The 22,263-nt window shown below is 48.5% G+C and overlaps 1 protein-coding gene across 6 annotated transcripts in view; it reads right to left on the bottom strand.

The window, feature by feature from the left end:
• Positions 1–22,263, bottom strand: part of ARHGAP22 (Rho GTPase activating protein 22) — a 166,017-nt gene that overhangs the window by 130,445 nt on the left and 13,309 nt on the right. The window contains exon 1 of one of the 6 annotated variants that reach the window (XM_004765840.3): positions 3,124–3,779. The exons of the other annotated variants lie outside the window; for them this stretch is intronic. Within the exon in view, the coding sequence (XP_004765897.2) occupies positions 3,124–3,157 (34 nt within the window). The 5' untranslated portion in view covers positions 3,158–3,779. Of the gene's footprint in view, positions 1–3,123; positions 3,780–22,263 lie in introns of those variants that run through there. 6 annotated transcript variants of the gene reach the window in all.

Genomic DNA, 22,263 nt, shown 5'->3' with positions numbered 1-22,263 from the left:
AATGGTGAGTTAAAATCACTTATTGTATTAATGGCGGATGCACGCTGATTTGAGGGAATCTGGACCACCTTCCTGACATCAGTCTGAATTTCATGCTGCACTTAAATGCAAGCACACTAGTTGAATTCACCTGTCTGTTCTGAGCCACTTCCAGCTAGTTTGGGTGCCTGTTTTTTTGAATTGCCTTCTCCATGTGTGTGTGTCCACATACCAACACCTGCCTCTTTACCTCTAACTTCTTAGAAACTGAGCATGGTCGGGGCATGAAAATTGAACAAACTTAGTTCTATGTACTGGTAAAGGACAATAGGGTTTTCCTTGGGAGGGTCTTGATCTTGACATCTCCCCCTCCTTAGAAAGGAGAACTGAGCACAGCTGTCAGGGTGTTAGCAGCCTCTGCGTGCTCACTCAGGGCTGGCCTGATGGAGGTCTGCCAGGAATTTAACAGCCAACATGCCTCTGAAGAAGGGTCCCTGGGGAGCCCCTATCTGCCGAGCAGTGTTTGGGCCAGACCCCAGAGGCTTTTGAGCTGGCTGAGGCTGATTTTATGAACTATCTCAGAAAGCCACCCCAGTCTTTTTCGTGCAACCTAGCATATCCACGTAGCGATATTGCCTGGAGGTCTATCTGGAATATGGATGGTTGCGACAAGGCGGTGTCTGGATACCAAGGGCTGTGATCTGCGTACTCTGACTCGCTGTGTTTATGACATGTATCCTGCCCTGCTCCTAAAATGTTCAATGAGAGGGGGATGAATTTTGAGGTGTGCTCTTCTTTTTACCACTTCTACCACGGCCCAATTACTTAATGGTACACACACACACACACACAAACTTGGTCTGTATTTCTCCAGAAACGTCCCCAGGGAGAACTATTCCTTAACAAGCTGCAAGCCTGACCTTACACAAGCCAATTCCAGACCTGGTCCCAGCCCCGTGCTGTGCCTGCTGCCCCTCCCTGTCCCCAGCTCCCAACTCCTATTCCCATGCACCCGCCCCTCCCAAGGCACCCACACATGCCGCACCCTGCTTGCAACATGGCCTTGTTCTTCCACCATTCTTTGCCTAGTTAGCTCCCTGTCACCTCCCAGCTCACAGCCCAAAGACCTCACACTTCCTCTGGATGCTACACTTGTAGTAGATGCTCCTAGAATGCTTCTTACCATAGTATATGAACATACATTTTTGTGGGTAAATGGTAGGTTGACTTACGGCACCATAAACGTCATCTTTTACTGTATCTTACCAGATAATATCATCAAGTAGAATGTTCCTCAACCTTAGGGCCATAGACATTTGGGGCCAGATAATTCTTATTGTGGGCTTGTCCTCTGCTTTGTAGGATGTTCAGTTTTGTCCCTGTTCTCTACCCACTAGAAGCCAGTAGCCCTTCAGTTGGAACTACCAAAAATGTCTCCAGACAATGCCAAAAGTACCCTGGGGAGTGGGCAAGATCACACCTGGCTGAGAACCACTGACCTAGGACAACTGCTTGTAAGAAGTTTGGGATTTCAAAGGCTGGTTTCCTGAGAGCCCCTTCGCTGAAGCCTCTTTCTAGACAAGCACTACACAACAGGCATATAATATGAGTCACATGTGTAACTATTTATCAATAGTTTATAAATACAATACAGTTTACAATATAGCAGTTCCAGTAGCTGCTTTAAAAATAGGTGAAATTAAATTTAATAACATATTTTATTTAACTCAACATATCCACCTATTGTCATTTCAGCCTGTACGCAATATAATTATCAGTAAGATATTTTGCATTCTTTTTTTCTGCCAAGTCATCAAAATCTAGTGTGTATGTCTCTCAGTTTGGACTAGCCATATATCAAGGGCTCAACAGCCACTTCCGGCCAGTGGCTAATACATTCGACAGGGCTGGGGCGGTGGACTTAAGTTTTCTCAAAAGGCATGTAGGGCCTGTCCCACCCCTTTAGATGATCAATAAATTGCACTCCTACCGCTCAGGTCACTAAATTGCACTCCTACCCAGCAGAGCCATGCATAACTCTCTTTTGCCCACTGGGGTCCACAGGCTACGATCCATTTGGAGCAACCCACAGAGGGTCCCGGCAGTGGTGACCATGCTCTGGAGGGCCAGCTCACCCCGTAGTCATCTGTGAATAGCTAATGTGATGGGTGTGTTGCCTGTGATCCACAGGAGGCTGGAGGATTCCTGTCACACACATACCAGGTGAGACACGCCGTTTCCAAGCTCCCCAGGCAGATGTTCCACCCACCTCCAAACCACCTGTCCTCATACTCATTGCTCCAAAGTGAGGCTCAGCCCTCCGTAAACACTGGCCACCTGCAAAGATGCATTTTATTTTCTTAAAGGACAGATGTTCTTATCTAAAATGACACTGGCCAAGAAGTTGCTGTCCCTAGGGTGATGCTGTCCCTAGGCCAGGGAATTGTCCTGGGTCTCCAGACCACTCTGCAGGGACACAGGCTGGCTGGTGGGCACTAGCCCAGTCCCACAAGATCATCCAGCAAGATTCTCCAGACTCCCACCTCTGACTTATTTCTAGATGTATGCCCTCGGCACTCTCATCTCCAGGCGGTGCCGCCTCCTGGGAGTTCTCCCCATGGGGGCGCCCGCCTGCCTCTGGCCTGCCCGAGGAGTTTTCTGCAGCCCAGCCCTGGGCAGCTCCCGAAGGCTCTACCCAGCACCCTCCCAGGCCACAGGAGCGAGGACTCCCCCTTGGACCTGGCAGTCTCCAGAAGCCAGGACATGGCCCTCTCTAGTGAAGGCCACTTCTGCTTGGCTGCTGGGGCAAATCACGAGCATTGAGCGTTTCCTTTTTAGTAAAGGAACACAGTTTTCCTGAAGTTGTCACCTGGTCACTTTGTGCAACTCAGGAACTCGGCAAAACACAGACCATGGGGTGAGGGTCCCCCTCACACAGACCAGAGCATTAAAATGGCCATTGGGCACTAGCAGCTCTGGTCTGACGCCCACAGACCCTGGGAGCCTCACTGGGCAGGCAATGAGGAGGATGCCCCTGGAATGCCTGCCTCAGCTCACCCCCGGTGCCGCAGCGTCTCAGCGTCTGCACGTGTTAGCCAAGAGACACACACTATGCCCAGATCCGCCCCAGGAAGTTGGACTTACCCCTCCTGGCTTGCCTGATCTTTGGGCTCAGCATATTCCAGAAGCCGCCAGGCTGGAGTCCTTGGGCCGATCATGCTGTCATCCACTTCCCTTTTCTCTTCCTCTGGCCCAACTGCCCCTCCTGCTGCCCCACTCCAGCCCCCATGGTTGCTGGCTTTACAGGAGAGTTTCCCTTTCCTTGCTGCTGACCAATGGCTTGCCTTGGACTACACAAACCTCAATGCATTATTTATCCATCCCAGAATTAATTCCCATTCCAGCGAACCAGTAAAAGGCTCGGTAAGGGCTGCTGATCAATCACTGGGCCAGGGCGGGGCAGAATGGCTGCCCCTCTGCCCCGGGGTGCCTGCCTCACTACCCATCCGGGAGCCCGGAGAGTGGGGCTCTGCTCCCTGCGGGGCGGGCGGTGGCGGGCAGACGGGCGGGTCCGCGAGGAGGGTTCCCAGCCGCGCGGGCGGGTTGGAAGGCTCTGGGTTCCCGGGCGGGCGGATCCGCCCACTGCGCGGGGAGGGCCCGTCCGGCGAGCTGCAGGCAAAGGAAAGCCGCTGGAAATCCACGCGGCTGCCCTGTCCTTCTGTCCTGCCAAGCAACCCCCTTCCCGTCCAGCGTTCTTGGAAGAGAGGGGAGACCCCGCCCGTCCAATGCGACCTGCTCTGCCTGATGTCCCCAGCCATGGGCGGCAGGGGTGGGGGTGGGGGCTGGCTAGGAGGCGGTTTCTGAGCTCACTGTTCAACTGTGAAAGAGAGGTGTGTCTTACGCTGAGCTGGCGAGCTGGTCGCCTGGGTGGTATTCCCATCCTCTGGGGATGGGCCCAGCAACCAGCAAGCAGAGGGATGCCCCCTGAGGATGTTTATTCTGCCTTAACACGGTGACAGCAATCAGAATGCAGGTGAAGCACTTAGTTTGGGGCCCACACACAGTAGGGTCTCAGAAACTGTTCACCAAGTAGTGAATCTGCAAATTGTCATGTTTCCATTTAATACTAGCATAACTCTAAAGAGTGCATAGTGGTGCTTTGGGGGAGTTCAGCCTCAAGGCCTAAAAATTGCCCAAGAAATGCAATGGCAGTAATAGCTATCATTTATTAGGTGCCTGCTATGTGTCTGGTAGTAAGGCTAGTACTTCATATCCCGCAGCTCATTTAATTCTCCAATTCTCTGAGGCAGGTGCTAATGTCATGGCTTTTCAGATAAAGAAAATAAGGCACAGAAATGTTAAATAACTTGCCCAAAGTCAAACAATACTGTCAGGACAGGAATCGGAACCCTGGACAGTGTCTACAGCTGATGATTTTCTGTGATGCCAGTCTCTCTAAATTCCCAAATTCTAACTACCTCCTGGGAGCAGTTTTTTGCTTGAGAGTCCTCAGTGAACTTGTTGGATGGTGAGGATCGTCTTTGTGCCCCTGAAATGACCCCACGTGCTGTGTTAGAGATTTGTGTCTGGGGTTAGATTGTTCTGAGTCTGAGAGCTGTGTTGTCCTCTCCATTGAAGACGAGGAGCATGAAAGATGACCGCTCTGTTTGAATGGCCTTGCTCCCTCCCTGATCCCTAGAGTGCCTCCATGCCCACAGATCCCCAAATGAAGCATTAATGTGGGATCAAATCCCGTAGCTGGATGTCCAGAAGCTCTGGAGGCTAGTGGTTTAGCCTTTGCAGCAATCCATGTTAGAGAGGACAGGGTCTGGCATATAAAGAGGAGGGAAGAATTGGAGATGTCAAGGACTCACTGGGATGTGGGGGTCCAATGGCCAGGTGGCCCAAAGAAAGCAGAGTCCATGGAGATAACGTTGTTTTACTCAGCATCCAGTCCCTTTCTCCGGACCTCAGCCACCCCTCAGAAGAGAGGAATCAGTATTTTGAGATAATATTCAAGGCCTTTCATGGTACAGTCCCTGCCTTCATCCGTGATCGATCTCCTGCTGATGCTACGTGACTGTGCAGCTCCTGTGTGCCCCCGTGCCTTTGCACCAGCGGTTCCCTCTTCTAGGAGTGTCCTTTCCCACAGTTTCAGTTGCATAAGCCTGATCATTCTGAGCAAGTCCCTTTGAAACTCTCCTGATTCTACCACCAGAAGGAGCCATTAAGCACTTCCCCAGGGCTCTTAGCTGTGTCTCACCCCTCCTGCATTCCCAGTCCTGAGCCTCAGGCTGGACTCAGGCCATGAGCCCTGTGAGGAATACTGCCTTGAGGGACAGCTCCAAGAAATACTACTGAATGACCAAATTGACCTCCTTCTCCTTTCAGGCCAGGTAGAGGCCGGGTCAGGCTGGGACACAGGCCACCCGGGAGGACTGGGGAGGCTACAGATCTGGAAAATCTCATGTTGACATCAGGGTCACAGGGTGAGGTCCCGTGGCCAGTGACAATGTCTTGAGCAATCGTGAAGCCCTGTGAGTAATGCAGCCTGGACCACGTCCTCCAAACCAGAGGCAGGAAAATGCCCTGAAGACTTAGTTTGGGTCCACTCACACTTGTTTTGGTTAAGAAACCACCCCCGGGTGCTTTTCCTGTGCAGCTGTTTACCCCAATAACATTAAGTCGCTGCACTCACCCGCCTGCTTTTCCTGGGATCAGTGTTAGACTCGGAAAAAATATCAGAGGCTCTGGGCTCAAACCCAGAAGTAAAGCTGGGAACAGGGCAAGAGCTAGTCTGGACCCTGCACCTGAGAACGATGGGTCCAGCTGGAAGGGACATTAGTGCCCCCTCCTTCCTCAAGTTTACAAAGGGAAAATACAGGCCTCACACAGAAGTAGACGTAGAAAGGCAGCCCTCTCCCCATGGCCTTGCCCCTGCCTACATGGCACTGCCTCCCCAGCAGTGGTCCTGGGTCTCCCCCAGTTTCCAGCCTGGCATTTTCCGAGGCCACTGTGGGCCTGACTTGGCCAGGCCCTCAAGGGTGAGTAGGAGTGTTGGAAGGGCAGAACTCTCCAAAGGCGGATGCTGGAAGGCACACCTCTTGGACGGGTGGTCACCCATCAATATCACCGGCCACGTCCAGCTCTGCTTCAGGTCAGTGGTTCTCAACCCTGGCTGCACATTGGGGAGTTTTGACAACTAATTTCTGTGTCCCATCTGCCATCGGGTCCTGTTTAGTCTGGCATGTGTGCTGGCCATTGGGTCCTGTTTAGTCTGGCATGTGCACTGGTCATTGGGAGTCATAAAAGCTCCTCGGGTGATCCAGCATGTGGCCAGGGTTGAGAACCACTACTTTAGAAGATAATTGCATATCTTTGAGCCCGGGGATATCAGAGGCAGTCACTGCCTGCTGTCACCCCAAGGGAGTCTTCTTCCTAGACAGGGGCATGTGTCGCCAGTCTCCCAGTCAGAAAGTGGAAAAGGGCCCCCCCCCAAGTCTCAAGGGGAGACTGCTCCATTCCACATGGAGCCACAGGTATGGTTACAGCCTGTTCACTGTACAAAGGTGTCCAGTAGAGGGGGGAGTAGGGCTGGAACCCTAACGCCGACAAAGCTGTGTGTTCTTGCACTATTAGAGGGATCTGCTGCCACCAGGAGGGCGAGCCTTCCTCTGTTTTTTTACCAAGATGTCATCTAGATAGCAGGACCCGGCTTCCCTATTCCAGAACCTGCAGAGAGGATAGGGGGTGCTCTTCTAGAGGCAGAGGGAGAAAACAGTGCTCCCCTGGGTCTGAGATGCCTGCGCAGTGCTCACCAGCACCGGACTTCCTGCTTCGACTGCTCTCTGTTCCTGTTGCCAGAAGGCTGAGGTTCCATTTCTCTGGTGTGTCACTCATGCCCATCCCTGTGGTGTGCTGGAACAGCTAGCCAGAACAAAAGCCAATGAGAGCTGATTGCTAAGTTTTCAGGAATTTTGTGATTTTAATGCAGGCATCATTAGATATTACATTACATAAACCTACAGTGAACTGAATCAGATTAAAAACGGAATGCCTACCCAACTCACATCACTTACTAATTATTTTACTACATTTTAGTACTTTCTACATTCTCAAGGTCATTTGCACCTATTGTATCGCGTGATGAAAATACTATTGTGAGGGTTGACTTTGTATGTCATTCTAACTGGGTCATGGGGCACCCAGCCAGACATTTGGTCAAGCATTACTCTCAGTGTCAATGTGAAGGTGTTTCTGGATGAAATTGGCATTTGAATTAGTAGACTGAATAAAGCATGTTGCCCTTCCTGGTGTGGGTGGGTCGCACCCAATTAGTCGAGGGCTTGAAAAGAATGAAAAACCTCACCTTCCTATGCATAGAAGGGAACGCTCCTGCCTGACTGCCTTCAGCCAGGACGTTGGTTTTTTTTTTTTTCTCCTGTCTTTGGGGCTAGAACTGAAAATTAGCTCTTCCTGGGTCTTGAGCCTGCTGGCCTTTGAACTAGAACTACACAACCTTCGTTAGTGTCCAGCTTGTCAACTATAGGTCTTGGGACTTTTCAGCTTCTATAACATACAGTACCTATGTATGCATAAATATGTATATGTTCTTATTATACTCTTGAAAGATATATAGCTCTCTCCTGTGTGTTCCGTTTCTCTCAAGAACCCTAATTCATCGTTTATTGGGTTTCAATCGCACATCTCTTGGCAGCTCCTCGTTCAGGGATCATGCTGGTAGTTTGAAATGGACGGTGGTGGGAGTATTTACATCAAGGAAACACGTTATCAATTCAGACTTAAATTTTTTTTGCCTTCCAGAGAGCCAGTCGTGAGGTGTTTTTGCCAGCCCACCCCTGTCCATGCCCTACCCTGTCGACCTTGTATGCCTCCCAACGGTTGACTCCTTGCTGAGGGCAGAGGAGACAAGCTCTGCACCAGCTCTGTCGTTGTCTCCCTCCTGGACATGTCCAGATGCCCTGTCTTTCCCAGGCTCCTTGCAGCTCCGTGTGACTGTCCTAGATATTGTTTTTGAGCATACGCGATGAGGCAGCTTCTAGGCCTGGCCTATAGGACTCCTCCCTCCAACACTCCTCCAGGCTTGTCTCCCTTTTCTGGGGCCACCTGGAAGGCCCATGCAGGAGGCGGCCGAGGTCCTGTGGTCTGAGACCCTGAATGACTGAGTGAGGCCAAGCCCCACTGTCAACCTAGAAACATCTCAGATGGCTAGGAGAAGGAGAGCCATGAGCCAGCTGGTCCTCTTCATGACTCCAGCTGACCTTCCACCACATATATCCTCCGCCTGCTCCTCTTTGCCTACCAGACGTTGATGCTCCCCTTTGGACACTGTTTCAGTGTCCCCTCCCTGCTCAGTGACCGCAGTCAGAGTCCAGCACCTTTACTATCTCCTCATCCCTCATGCCTGAGGCCACAGGAACCTTCTAAAAGGCCTCTTGCCAGGGCTGATGAAGACCTGACCCATAATTTAAATATATAAAATTTAAATTACCCATAATTATTACCCAAAATCAACCCATAATTTAAAAATTAACCCATAATTTAAATATGATAACCCATAATTTAAATATAAACTATAAACAAAACTTAAGAGTATGTTGAATTTAAAGTATTCTTTCTAGGGTTTTTAATTGCACAATTGTGTGGGATTCATCAAAGGTGAACTTTTCTGCCGCTTTGGTGGCCTGGCCTTGCTAGTGCTCTGAGTATATCCTTGGTTTTGCCTGAGGGCACTTGGGTGCTTCAGGGCCTCTCTCCCTGCCCGCGCTCCCACAGTCCTGTGGCCTTAGGTCTAAAGTCTGCCTCTGCCGTTGGCCCAATGCCTCCTTCAAATGCTTCACCTGGCTTCTCATTTCAGTCCCGTGCACACACCTCAGTGTAGGGTACAGCCTCGCATACACAGCCCAGGCCCCCAGAATGGGTCTAGAGCCTGGAGCCCTAGTTTTCTGGGTCTTTGGTGTCCTAGGCTCCTGGCCAGAGAATCAGAAGGATAACGATGCAGAATCCAGGACTGGGCATTGCAAAACCACCCAGACAAGAGAGTAAAGACCAGAACTCGGAGACTTTGCTTGGAAAGCCCCTCGGTTGTGACTTAAAGCCTCTGGGCATGGTTTCTAGAGTTCTGCAGCCCTGACATCAGGGCAGAGGGGGCCTGGGTTACCAAGTGGGTTCAGAAAACACAGCCTTCGGTTCCAACTTACACTGTCACACTTGTCACACCTTGCCTTCAACTTAGGACAGGCTAATGTCTAGGTAGCTGATGTCCGGGACAGGGGTGCTTGCTGTGTGTGATGGATGAGTGACTGGTATGCTGCCTGGGTTCTCTAGGACAGATGCTAAGATAAGAGTTTTATTGGGAATTAACACCTGTTCACGAGTGGGAGGGGAGCATGGGAGCACCAAGCAAACCAGAGCATCTCCGCCAACATTCTGGGGGGCTCCAAAGCAGAGAGCCAGGGTGCCTGGTTGGCTCAGGGGCTAAGCCTCTGCCTTTGGCTCAGGTCATGGTCTCAGGGTCCTGGGATTGAGCCCCACATTGGGCTCCCTGCTCAGTGGGGAGCCTCTTCCCCCACCCCCCCACCCCACCTGTCTCTCTACCTACTTGTGATCTCTGTCAAATAAAAAAAAAAAAAAAAAGCAAAGGGCCTAGTAGAGGGTCTGACTTGGGTGGAGGGGGTCAGACCTGTGTACCGTTGCCTTTTGCTCATTGGCTGGGGGCCTCCTCAAGAAGACCATGACCTTGACCATCATTGTGCCCCCCTCCAAGAACAGCATGAAGTTGGCTTGAAAGTTGAGGTTGATAACCAGGGGCTATCGATTGATCCCACTCCCTGCAGCTGACCAGTGAATCCTTTCTCAAAGTGGGCTCTGGCAGTTACCACACAGGGGTTTATGGAACTCAAAGGCCTCATTTTTTAAGTCTCTGTAAATGTTGGGCTCAGAAAAATACCATTCACTTAAAAATCTACTTGGCCAAGTGTCTGAGCTCCCCATTTAATCAGGCAGCTTTTAGATAAAGATTTTATCGAGCTTCAAGTTCTCACTGTGAGATTCTTGGAAGGGAAAACTTCTATTAGGGAGTGTGTGGAACTGACAGTGGGACAGCCTTGCTGTGAGTAGGTGGGGTCCCCCGAGGCACTAGGGGAGGGGTAAAAAGGACCCCAGTCCACAGACCTGACACCCTGGGCCAGGCGGGATTGCCTGTTGAGCTCCTGCTTTTGGCAGAGCCTGAGAGGAAAGAGGGAAATGCACCTTCACTAATAGGGTTCTGAGTCTTGGAAATACAACGTACTGAGGTTCCAAGGAGCTGTCACCATTTTCCTGAAGCAGGGGCGGGGGACCCAGTGGTGAGGCTATTGCCTGCCCAGACTCAAATGGCAAAACCTGTCCTCACTTGGATGCAGCAAGGAAAAAGGTCTGAAATGTTTTCCACTCCCTAAAGAGTCAGATTTTAGAAAGTGATGACTCACCAATTTGGTCAGTTTTGCATTATTGGAAAACAAGTCTTCTCCCTTGTGAAAACACCTGCTTGTTGTGGAAAGCCAGGGTTTGGGACAGATGGAAAGAACGGAAGTTTCCCAGATGCCTTCTCTCTCAACTCACACCTCTCCCCAAAGTCAGGATTCCTCCCCCGCACAACCAGCGCCGCCCCTTGTGCGTCTCCTCTGGGCTGACCGCCCCCTCCCCCTGGCACAGAACCTCCCTCTGCTCTTCTAGACATTTCTCCTCCTTTTGCATCTTTGATCCCTCCCTCCCTCACTGGCTCTTCTCTCCAAGTTAATAAAACTACTCGAGAGTCCTCTGCTTTTAAAATGATACCTTTTCTTTTCTTCATTTGTTATGGTAGAAGGGAACTTATTCAGGTGCTACACAGTATCTAGCCCCTTCCTATCGTGGGGCAATCTTCTGCCATCTCCCTCTTTGGACACCATAAGGAATAGATCTGCTATGTCCCTGTAGGCAGTCAGATGTGGTCAGGTGATGGAGGCTCAGCCCACCAGATGCCCCTGCCTGGTTTTTATTCTAATCCTGAACATCACAAAAAGTCTGAGAGAGAGTTTGAATGGACTTCCTAGCACTGGCTGCAGTGACAATGTCTGCTGTGACAGGGCTCCCTTCCAGTATGGGGGAGGTATCTAGCAAGGGTGTCTCGGCCATGCTGTCCCATAAGAAAAGAATCCTCGTGCTTCTCGCTTTTTGGCCCTCTAGAGCCACCGTCACTCTTGTCCATCTTACAAGCCTAGATCTTCAGGTCTCAAAAGATGTTGTAAACCTCCAACACACCTCTGATAAATTCCCCTTTCTGGCTGCAGCTGGTTTGGGTTGCCTTCCAGTGACTGGCAGCTCACAGACTTCTAGCTGGAGCCCACATCATGCTTCTCAGCCTATGCTTCCATATTCCTCCTCTCTCTCACTTCCTGATCCTCCTGACTCAGCACAGATGGCCCATCTTCCATGTGTCTGTTCTCTCACAGATGGTTATTTCCTTCCTTATTTCCCCAATTATGCCACCAAGCTAACCATCGCTCGTCTCAGACAGGAAACCGCAGACTCTCCTTCCTAGCCATGGCTGCTGTCTTCCACAGCCTGTTGTCATGGTCCCCGGGTAGAGGCTCTTGTGGGTTATGACTGACAGTCATCTCAGCTCACCCAGAAGGGGCAGTTGGATGGGGTCTTCCCACTCTGACAGACGCTTCTTTCCTTCCAGACCTTTCCATCCTCATCTGTTCGAAACCCAGCTCCTGTCTGGGTGTACATCTCTGCCCTTTGTTGAGTATCTGGTACACACACACTACCTTCCTTTAACCTGCAGTGGGTGACACATTTAGCCTTTGGGGCTGAAAAAAAATCCTGTCAACCAACAGTTCGATATCTGATGAAATTATTCTTCCAAAATGAAAGAGCGATTAATACATTCCCAAATAAACAAAACTTGAGATAGCTAATCACAAGTGGACCTGCCCATGAAGAAATAGCTGGAGAAGCTGAGAAGCATGATGTGGGCTCCAGCCTTCAGGCTGAAATGAAAGGACACTAAATAGTAACTCAAATCCACATGAGGAAATAAAGAATAGCTGTAAATTATAGGTAAATATGTAAGACAGGATTAATGTATTTTTCTTTGTAACTTCTCATTTTTTCTTATTTAAAAGATAACTACATAAAACAATAATGGTAAGTTTATGGTGAGGAGCACCCAGTGTATAAAGCCCACAGTGTGTGAAAATGTAACATACACAGTATGTATGTCTGTGAGGATAGAGATATCTAGGAAAAGGTTTTGTATAGTTAGTATTAATCTAAAGTAGATTGCTATAAATTAAGATGTAATCCCCAAGGCAACTGCTGAGAAAACAACCCAAACATATATAGTAAAAGAAGGAAAAACAAGGGAATTAAAAGGCTATGTCAGAAAATATCTACTCAACACAAAAGAAGTTAGTAATTAAAGATCTGAGGAACACAACATGATATGTGACACAGAAAAAAGTAGCAAAGCAGCAAATGTAAATCCTTCCTTAGCAGTAATTACACTAAATATCAGTAAATACACTAAATATAAATATAAATATAAACATCCAATTAAAAGGCTGAAGTAGGGGCACCTGGGTGGCTCAGTGGGTTAAGCCTCTGCCTTTGGCTCAGGTCATGATCTCAGGGTTCTGGGATCAAGCCCTGCATTCGGTTCCCTGCTCCGCGGGGAGCCTGCCTCCTCCGCTCTCTCTGCCTGCCTCTCTGCCTACTTGTGATCTCTCTTTCTCAAATAAATAAATAAAATCTTAAAAAAAATAAAAAATAAAAGGCTGAAGTAGAAGAATGGGTTAAAAAGATACCAACAATATGCTGTCTAAAGAGACTTACAGTAGCCCCCTTTATCCATGGGGGATATGCTCCAAGACCCCCAGTTGATGCCTGAACTACAGATAGTACCAAACCCTATATAGATTATGTTTTTTTCTATACCCGTATACCTATGATAAAATTTAACTTATAAATTAGGCCTAGTGGGAGAGTGACAACAATTCATAAATAAAGAGAACAATTATAATAACATCCTGTAATGAAAGGTATATGAATGTGGTCTCTCTCAAAATATCCTATTATACTGTATTTACCTTTCTTCTTGTGCTATGGGATGACAAACTACCTATATAATGAGATGAAATGAGGTGAATGACATAGGCAATGTGAATAGGGTTAAGCTAGTATGATGACACATCATCCTTCTGATGACACATCAGAAGGGGGATTATCTACTTCCAGACCATGTTCGGCCACAGGTAACTCACCCTGGGGAAGTTGAAACCACGGGTAAGGAGGAACTACTGTCCTTCAGATTCAAAGACACAAATAGGTTGAAAGTAAAAGGATTGAAAAAGATACCTCACACCAATAGTAACCAAAGGAGAGCTGGGGGAGGGGGGAATACTAAATTCGGACAAAATATGCTTTAAGACAAGAATTATTATAAGGGAGAAAGAAGGACAATGTATATTAATAAAAGAGTCAGTACACCAAGAATATGTAACAATTATAAATACATATTCACCCAACAATAGAGCACCAAAGTCCAGGAAGCAAAAATAGACTCAAGAAAGAAATAGTGCAACAATAGTAATTGGAAACTTTAATATCCCATTTGCAATATCCAATAATGGATAGAACATCAGTGAAGAAATAGAGGACTTGAAGAACACTACAAACCACCTAGACCTAACAGACATTTATGGAATACTTTGCCCAAGAATAGCAGAATACATATTCTTCTCAAATGCACATGGAACACATTCCAGAATGGACCAAATGCTAGACCACATAACAAGTCTCAATAGATTTAAAAGGATGTCTGTTCTCACCACTTCTAGACCACATTGTACTGGAGGTTCTAGTTAAGGCAGTTGGAAAGAAAAAGAAATAAAAGTATCCTGATTAGGAAAGAAGAAGTAAAACTATCTCTGTTCGCAGATGACATGATCTTGTATATAGAAAAATTTTTTAAAAAAGATTTTATTTATTTGATAGAGATCACAATTAGGCAGAGAGGCAGGAAAAGAGAGAGGGATAAGCAGATTCACTGCTGAGCAGAAAGCCCGATGTGGGGCTCAATCCCAGGACCCTGAGATCATGACCTGAGCTGAAGGCAGAGGCTTTAACCCACTGAGCCACCCAGGCGCCCCAGTATATAGAAAATTTTAAGGAATCTACTAAAAAGCTATTAGAATTAACAGATGAGAACAGCTAGAGTGAAGGGTAATAAGATCAATATACAAAAATCAATTGTATTTTTACACGTTTGCTGTGAATAATCTGAGAATGAACTCAGAAAAGAAAATGATCCCTTTCACAATAGCACCGAATAGGATAAAATACACAAGGATAAACTGAATAAGACAAGTACAAAACTTGTTCTCAGAAAACTAGAAAACACTATTGAAAGGAACTTAGCTGAAAAGAGCTAAATAAATGGAAAAACATTCTATGTTCAATGATTGGAAGATTTAACATTAGGATGGCAATACTCGTACGCCCTCAAATGATCTACAGATTTAACACAATCCCAGATAACTTCTTGTAGAGATTGACAAGCTTGTTCTAAAACTTATATGGAATTGCACGGCACCCAGAATAGCCCAAACATGTTGCCTGGGTGTCAAGCCCCAGTGCAGTGGTCATTTTGGCCACAGCACAGGGAGATGACCTTGTCATGGTTACTGACTTCAACATGAAAGTTGGTCCTGAATGTCTTTGTCTACAGGTAAAGGGGTGGCTCCCTACTCTGTACCCTACCCACTTTGTTCCTTAGCTCTGTGAGGGAAGCAACATTCCTTTTCTCTACCCACAGCCTCTGGGCTCATTCATCTTCCCACCCAAAAGATGGCTCATCCTACAGGATGGCTCCCAAGGAGAGTAAGGTGACTCTTTGGTAGTACCAGAGGCTGAGAATTGAACAGGAGGATTGGGATGATCTAGGCAATGGATGACTAAGGCTCCAACTAAAGGAAACTGGAAATGATTGCTGTGGTCAGCTGAAAACAGCGCTCACAGTGGGGCGCCAAGGGAATGAAGAGCGAGAGCACTGAGTCTGACTCCTGGCCCCACCAGCCTTGGTCTGAGTTACTCTGAGCAGGTCATTTAACTTTTCTGTGCCAGTTCTTTCATCCTTCAAACAGAGATGATAATTGCTTTTCTGTCCATCCCAAATGGCCCATACTAAGGTAGGAAGGCTGAGTATGTGGAAGGTCTTTGCAAACTGAACACTATATAAGGACATGTACAAGAGTGTGTATAAGCAATGACTCTGGGGCTCACAATAAGCAAGAACCAGCTGTGCACTGACAACCCAGTAAACTCTGCAAAGAACCACTACTAGGTCATTCCTTCCTAAGATTTTGGCCCCGAGAGCTAGCTTCTCATACCAATAGGTAACGGATAGTCCCACAATATGACATATCCTCTGGAACAGCCCCGCCAGTTAATCTGTGTTCTTACCATTAAAGATAACACACTTATTTGCCCTGCACATTAAAAGAGTTTGCTCACTAGCTTGCGGTTTGCTTTGACGTCTTTGGCACGAGAGTCTTGTGTTTTGGTCAATAATTTCAAGCCTCCCCAAATGTGGCTTCTCTGTTTGCAGCTCTGCAGAACTCAGCAGGCAGTCTCTTGATGTAAATACAACAGGGAGCAGAAGGGGGAGGTGACTTCAGAGGAAGTGAGCTGGTGGGGACACTCGCCATGCCCACCGCTCGGGCGTGCAGCTGCTACAGTTTGGCACACACCAAATGCTAGTGCCGAGGGCTCACAGCCCCGGTCGATCCTCTGCAGACCCAGCGTTCTGATGAGTTTCTGTCATCTGATTAGATTTTTCTGTTCTTGGTTCCATTTGCCAGGTTATGGGGTGATATCACGGATAGAGCCTGGGCTTTGGGATTGAAATCTGGCCCCATCATGTACTGGCTGAGTAGCATCTCCCGGTATCTTAGTCACCTCAGCTGCAAAATAGGGGCAGCAACTGTCACCTCCCACGGTGGCGATGGAGATGAAATGAGACCAGGATTTGAAGCAGGAAGCATATGCTTGGAACATATTTGACCCTTCACAAAATGGAGGTGTGTGGCTTCCTTTATGCCAGTTATGAAACAGGTAACCTGATACTAAAATCTTGTGAGGAGGGAGGTAGACATATGAAACTACTAACCCTCACACATGCACTCGCATGTGCACACAGCCACACACACACACATGCAAACACTCATATATGTGTGTGCATGCACACTCACACACACACGCCTTCACAGTCTTACATATACACCCTTGTGCTCACAATCATACACGCACATTCTGTCCCAGGCACATGATCGGGCTCAGGTTCAGACACAGTCACACACTTCCCCTTGAACTTGGCTTCACCACCCACACATGCAGGTATGTGTACAGACTGATACATACCCACAGGCTCACCCTCACACAGGTGTGCTCCTGGCGTGAGGTCACATGTTATGACAGCCCTGGAGAACACTGTGGCCCTGCTGGTGAGGCCCACTCCTGTCACCACCTGCTGCCGCCCAGTGCTGACTGGGGGATGGGCTCCTCCTCTCCAGGGGTTGGCACGTCTCCCTACTCTTCTCCATGCTCAGTGTTTATTTTCAGAAAATAGTGACTCTGATCCATAGCTTCTCAGCCTCCTTTCTAAGAGCAAAAGACTCTGGTCTAGAGGTAACTATGGGCAAAATGTGTTTCTGTAGGCTCCAGCAGGGACCACCTGCATGCTGACCCAGCCTGGCCACCTTGGGGAACTTCCTGGTTCTGTATGGTTCTCCTATTATGAGTTCTGCCTTCCCCTCCTGCCTTTAACCAGCCTTCAGGGGACAGTCCCCACCACCTCTGAGCTCAGGGACCTTAGGAGCACGTGCTGCTCTCTATCGCCCCCAACTGGTCAACCAGTGCAGGCCAAAGCAGCCTGGTATCCCCTGCGTAGCAAGGTGAAGGAAGGCTGTGTGGTGACAGTTTTGATCTAGTTCCGTGAGTATGTCTTAACTCTCCTAGGAGTTCTTCCAGAAACCACATCATCCCTTGCACAGCTTTGCGTCTCCAGGGAACTTAATAACTATTCACTGAATGAGTGACTGAATCATCTAGGGCAAATTTGCCATGGTGCCTTGGTGGAAGGTTGGGACTGGTTTCTGATGTGGAGAGAGGGTGTATCACTTCTACCCCAAACACACTAAAAGAGACTGAATGACAGAGGGGAGCCTAGCAGGCTCCTTGTTGTCCAGGTCAGGGGACACCTGTATCCCTGCAGAACACTTCAGAGCAAAGGAGTGACGTTGCTGCTAAAGAAATGTGGACTCATCACCAGGTTCTGGGTTCACAGATCCAATCTCCAAGGGGGGCCCTGGGCTGACACAGAAACTGCCACAACAAGACTGTTTTGGGGCACATCCCAAAAAGAGGAACTTGGCCCAGAGGGTCACTGTGACTCATTTGCTCTGGTATTTCTCAAGAGGAAGTCAAATCAATCACAAAATACCACTTCCTGAAATGATGAGTGCTTAGAGTGTTTTCTCCTTGTGAAATAGGACTCCCTAATTTTGAGTAGGCTTGTATATTTCTCAGTTGCTTTTCTTGAATCAGCCTCTGTAGTCACACTTCATTTCCAATGCCAGGCTGGCCATTGACAAAAGGTTGGACCCTGGACAGATCAGTTAATCTCTCTGTGCCTTTGTTTCCTCTTCTTTAAAATGGGGACATGAATACCATGTGGCCAGCACTGTTCAGAGGATTAAATAAGGGGACCTACACACATCTCTTTGGACAGCCCAGGAAAAAAACAGATGTTAAGCACCTGGTTTCTGGACTTGAGAACCTATCCCAGTGTTCTGAGTTCCATCCAGTCCAGATCTTTTCCCTCTTCTGGAAAATGCAGGAATTGGACTGGATAATTTTGATGGCATCTTCCAGATCTGAGAAAACATGACTGGGTCAAGAGAAAGATAGCCATTTTGAGCCAACTCTGAGAAAGATAAGTTCTCATGTCACTGAGAGAGAAGCATGTTGAACAGTGTGGTCAGGGTGAAAGGATTTTATCATATTTGAACCCTAATGGGAGGCCCTGCTCCTATTAACAATTGTCATTTCCCTGAAAATATGTTGCTTCTTAGCCACGCACACCTAAGCCATCATGTTGAGTGAAGAGTAAGTAAAATATCTACGCAAAAACACTTGATGTCTTATGACCATTGTGCTCTTCTGGGATCTGGTCACCAGAGATCTTTTGGAAGGGGTCAGTCAAGGGAGGCCTGGGGAGTCAAGAGGAGATTACCTAGACTTTATGTCCCATGAGACTTGAGTTCAAATCCTGATCCTGCCTGTGGGTAACTCTGAGAACTTGGGCCAGCGGCTTATGTTCTCTGAGCTGCTGCTCCCCCATATGTAAAACAGGGATAATGGGGCCACAGGGAAGTTAGAGTTCAGAGAGGAAGTCTCACGAATGAGTTCCTCTCCCATGATTCATCCCTTCACAGTGGGATGAATATGTTATGATCAAATTGCATTCACGAGCACGCACTGTGGGACAGTGGAATACTCTCAAACACTCTTGTAAGTATTTGAGCTCAAACCGCTCTGAGTTAGCTGCCATTGTGGCCTCCCGTGGAGCTGAGGACTGGGGTGGCCTAATGGAAATTGCACAGGGAGTCAGGGTGGGGCTAGGATTTAAATCCAGATCCACCTGTCTCTAGGATCAACATCTGAATCATAATGCAACGCTGCCACCAGGGCATGTGACAATGCATTAAAGGATTTCAAAACACATACCTGGTATTTGCAATACACCCAAGTTAAGGGTGGTTCCTTGTAAGGGTCGCACTGGTATTTTGTATCTCCTCCCTGAAGTTTTTTCCTAACTCTCCTTCAGCTTAAAGATGGCTGAGTCTAGCAGGAATTAGACCAGATGGTGCTTACATTGCCCTTTCTTGCAAAGGAAGGCCTTCCCCAACATGCACACTCACACACCTGCTTTGCTGGGCCCGTCTTCTGGCCCAGGCTTGGCTCAGGCTGGTGTCTCAGCCTCAAGGCTCCCAGGAGGGAGGCTCTGCTCCACCACCTACCCACACTCAACCCCCTCAGGGTCCTAGCAAAGGAGTGGGTTTATACACGCACAACATGTCACCTAGAACAGAAACTTTTTCTCCAAATGCTTAGCTTGCCTCCAGGAAATCTAGCCCCATGAGAGATCCAGGAGAACAAGCATCCAATTCTTAAAAGCAGCCATGTCCTTCCTGTGGTAGAGTGATTGCAAAAATCTCCCAAATCCCTCACCTTCTCTGCATCCATGAGAGACACGTGGACCCGTCACCCCAGCGTTTGCCCTACCAGACAGCCGGCAACCATCACAAAATGAGGGGGGCCCTCCTTACCAGCATCCCCACTGTGGACACGCCAGAGAGCCCAGAAGACCATGTGAGCCCAGGACAGCTTGACCCATCAGCGAGAATAATTGTTCACATTTTGAAGCTGCTGATTTTTATGGTTTGTTATACTGCAATAGCTAATCTCACCTACCCCCCAATTGTACCATTATAACATGGATGCGCCCAGCCAGACCTCCTTGGTTCTGAATTTCTCTCGTCCTGATTCCAGCCAGGAGACCTGACAAGGGGTTGGCAAGAAACAGGCTGGGTTTGAATCCTAATACCCCCCGCATCTCAGCCTCTCAGATCCTCCTTGGGACTAATGATATCCAGCCCTCAGGGCCATCCTGATGACCCATGAAAACAGAGATGAAGCTTAACACTGAGTCAGTTTTCAATAAATGGTAGTTTCTGGAAAGTGCTACATCGACACTTGTTAACTTGTCTTCGAAACTGAAGCCCATCTCAAACCCATGGCAACACAGTTGGGGCTTCAGGGAAGGTGGAAGACCTTTGATCCCTTCTTCTCCACATGTATTTGTTAAGAACCAAGGCTACAAAGCCCAGTGCCAAGCACTGTGGAAGGATCCAGCTTGGGAGAACACAGTCCTCATCTCTAGGACACGCATAGGGAGGGTGTGTGTAATAGGAAATTTATATGTGGTCTTTGTCCCTGGTTCTTAGCACAGAACTCTAAAAACTCTTGGAATATCCTGAGCAATGGGAGGGTCTTGGTTGCTCACATCAAGCCCCTCTCAGCCACACCTGTGTCTGTGCTACTGACAGGCCCCCAGAGACCTTCAAGATGGCAGCTGGCCTCTAGAAAGACCAAGAAATGATTAGTGGACTGGAGTGCTTAGCCTCACTTCTCACTCCTACCCCCACCTCTGGGGAGAGGGGAGGGACTCGAAGTTTACTTCAGTCACAGGAACCAATGACTTGATCAATCACACCTATGTCAGAAGACCTCCCCACAAAACTGCCCATATGACAGAGTTCACAGAGCTTCTAGCTTAGAGGCGTTGGGATGGTGGCACACCCAGGGAGGTATGGGATTCTACCTTCATCCCATACCTCGACTACACAGCTCTTCCCATTTGACTGTCCCCAAACAATATCCTTTAACATAAATCAGTAACAGTGAGTGAAGCATTTTTGTGAGTTCTGTGAGCCATTCGAGCAATTATCAAAACTGAAACAGGAATCCCAGGAATCCCTGAATTTGTAGTCAAGTTGGACAGAAGTGCTGGGCAACCCATTTGCAGCTAGTGTCTGAAGCGGGAGCAGTTTTGTGGGACTGGGTCCCTAACCTGTAGGGTTGGCACTACTTTGAACAGCTGGTACCAGAACTGAATGGAATTGAATTGTTGGATACCCAGCTGGTATCAGAATCAGAGAGGGTAAGAAAATTATCCAAGGCTGTCATCTTCCCTCTGGATGTGAACCCTCATGGCCAGGGCCTATCACACTCCCTCCTGGGGCTATGCCCAGGGCAGGGTTTGGGAGAGAGCAAAGAACCAGGGACTGGGGACACCTGGGTGGCTCAGTTAGTTAAGTGTCTGCCTTCAGCTCAGGTCATGATCCCAGGGTCCTGGGATCGAGTCCCCCATTGGGCTCCTTGCTCCGTGGGGAGTCAGCATCTCCCTCTGCCTGCCGCTTCTCCTGCTTGTGCTCTCTGTCTATCTCTTTCTCTGAGAAATAAATAAATAAAATCTTAAAAAAAAAAAAAAAAAAAGAACCAGGGACCGTGCAGGGGCTCTGGTCTCTCCCAGGGCAGGGCCATGGGGGACAGCTTGGGCCTGTGGCCATGGCTTCCTTCTCCTCTCTCCAAATTTGCTGTTTTAAATATCAGTCTCTGCCAGTATCCCAAAGGATTCACAGATGATCACAAACCTATAATTTGGGGCACACTATGTAAGAACCCTTGTGTGGGGCTAGGCATTTGGGCCCTGCTGCCAGTGTGCCTAGCTGAAGAGACGCATGGGGCTTTGTTGAGGCCATGCTCTGTGATCTGGGCCTGGGGCTGGCTCAGCCTGGAAGAGGGACACCTCTGTCATTTGCAGAAAGGTGCTGTCTAGCCTCAGGGCCCTGGTCCCATACTGTGAGTTGTCTAGAGAATCAGTCCCAAGACAAAGACTTGAACACATGGCTCTGGGATTCAAAGAAGGGGACAATAGCCAGAGGTGACAGCAGGGGACTGCCATCAGGCCTGTTTTTCCTGCTTGCAGCGGCCATGTGAATCCAGCCTGCCCTCTCTGTTCAGGACCGCCCTGTCTTCGCAGCCGTGCTCTCACACAGTCTCCGAGCCAGTCCCACCAGAAAGGAGCACATCTGGCCCTGGTGGGAGCACCGCCCCTCAGGGCAGATTAGGGTAATCCCATGTCAGCAGTTACCATTTGCTGAGTGCATATCACGTGCCAAGCCCTGATACCAAGGTTCACACACACCACCCCCCAAAGATATCTTGTTCGTTCCTGTTCTAAGAGGAAAGTAGGCCCAGAGGTGATAAGCGACATGTGCCAGACCACCTGTGAGCAGGAGCTAAGCCGACACCTCAAGCCCAGACTGCAGGGGTGTCTGACACCAGGTGGCTCCGTCTACTTCAGTAGCGAGGACTGGGCACAGGTGTCTGCCAGATGGTACGTGTGCAGCGGAGCTGACTGCTGGTTCCGTGGGCTTCACTCGCCCACCTTGGAGGCCCCCAAACCACCGATAGGCCCAGAAATCTGCTTTCAAGGCATTTGATTCTCCTTGGTGACCTTGTTAGCAAATTTAAAGGGTAAAGACTTTTGAAAATTAAAAAAACAAACAAACAGATAAAGATTTTTGAAAGTCATCCAGTCACAGATTCAGT

This window comes from Mustela putorius, unplaced genomic scaffold (assembly GCF_011764305.1).
Source record: "Mustela putorius furo isolate JIRA1106 unplaced genomic scaffold, ASM1176430v1.1 tig00003909_pilon_pilon_pilon, whole genome shotgun sequence".
Lineage (NCBI taxonomy): Eukaryota > Metazoa > Chordata > Mammalia > Carnivora > Mustelidae > Mustela > Mustela putorius.
Note: the sequence above shows the minus strand (reverse complement) of the source record. Positions and strands in the feature narration are given on the sequence as shown.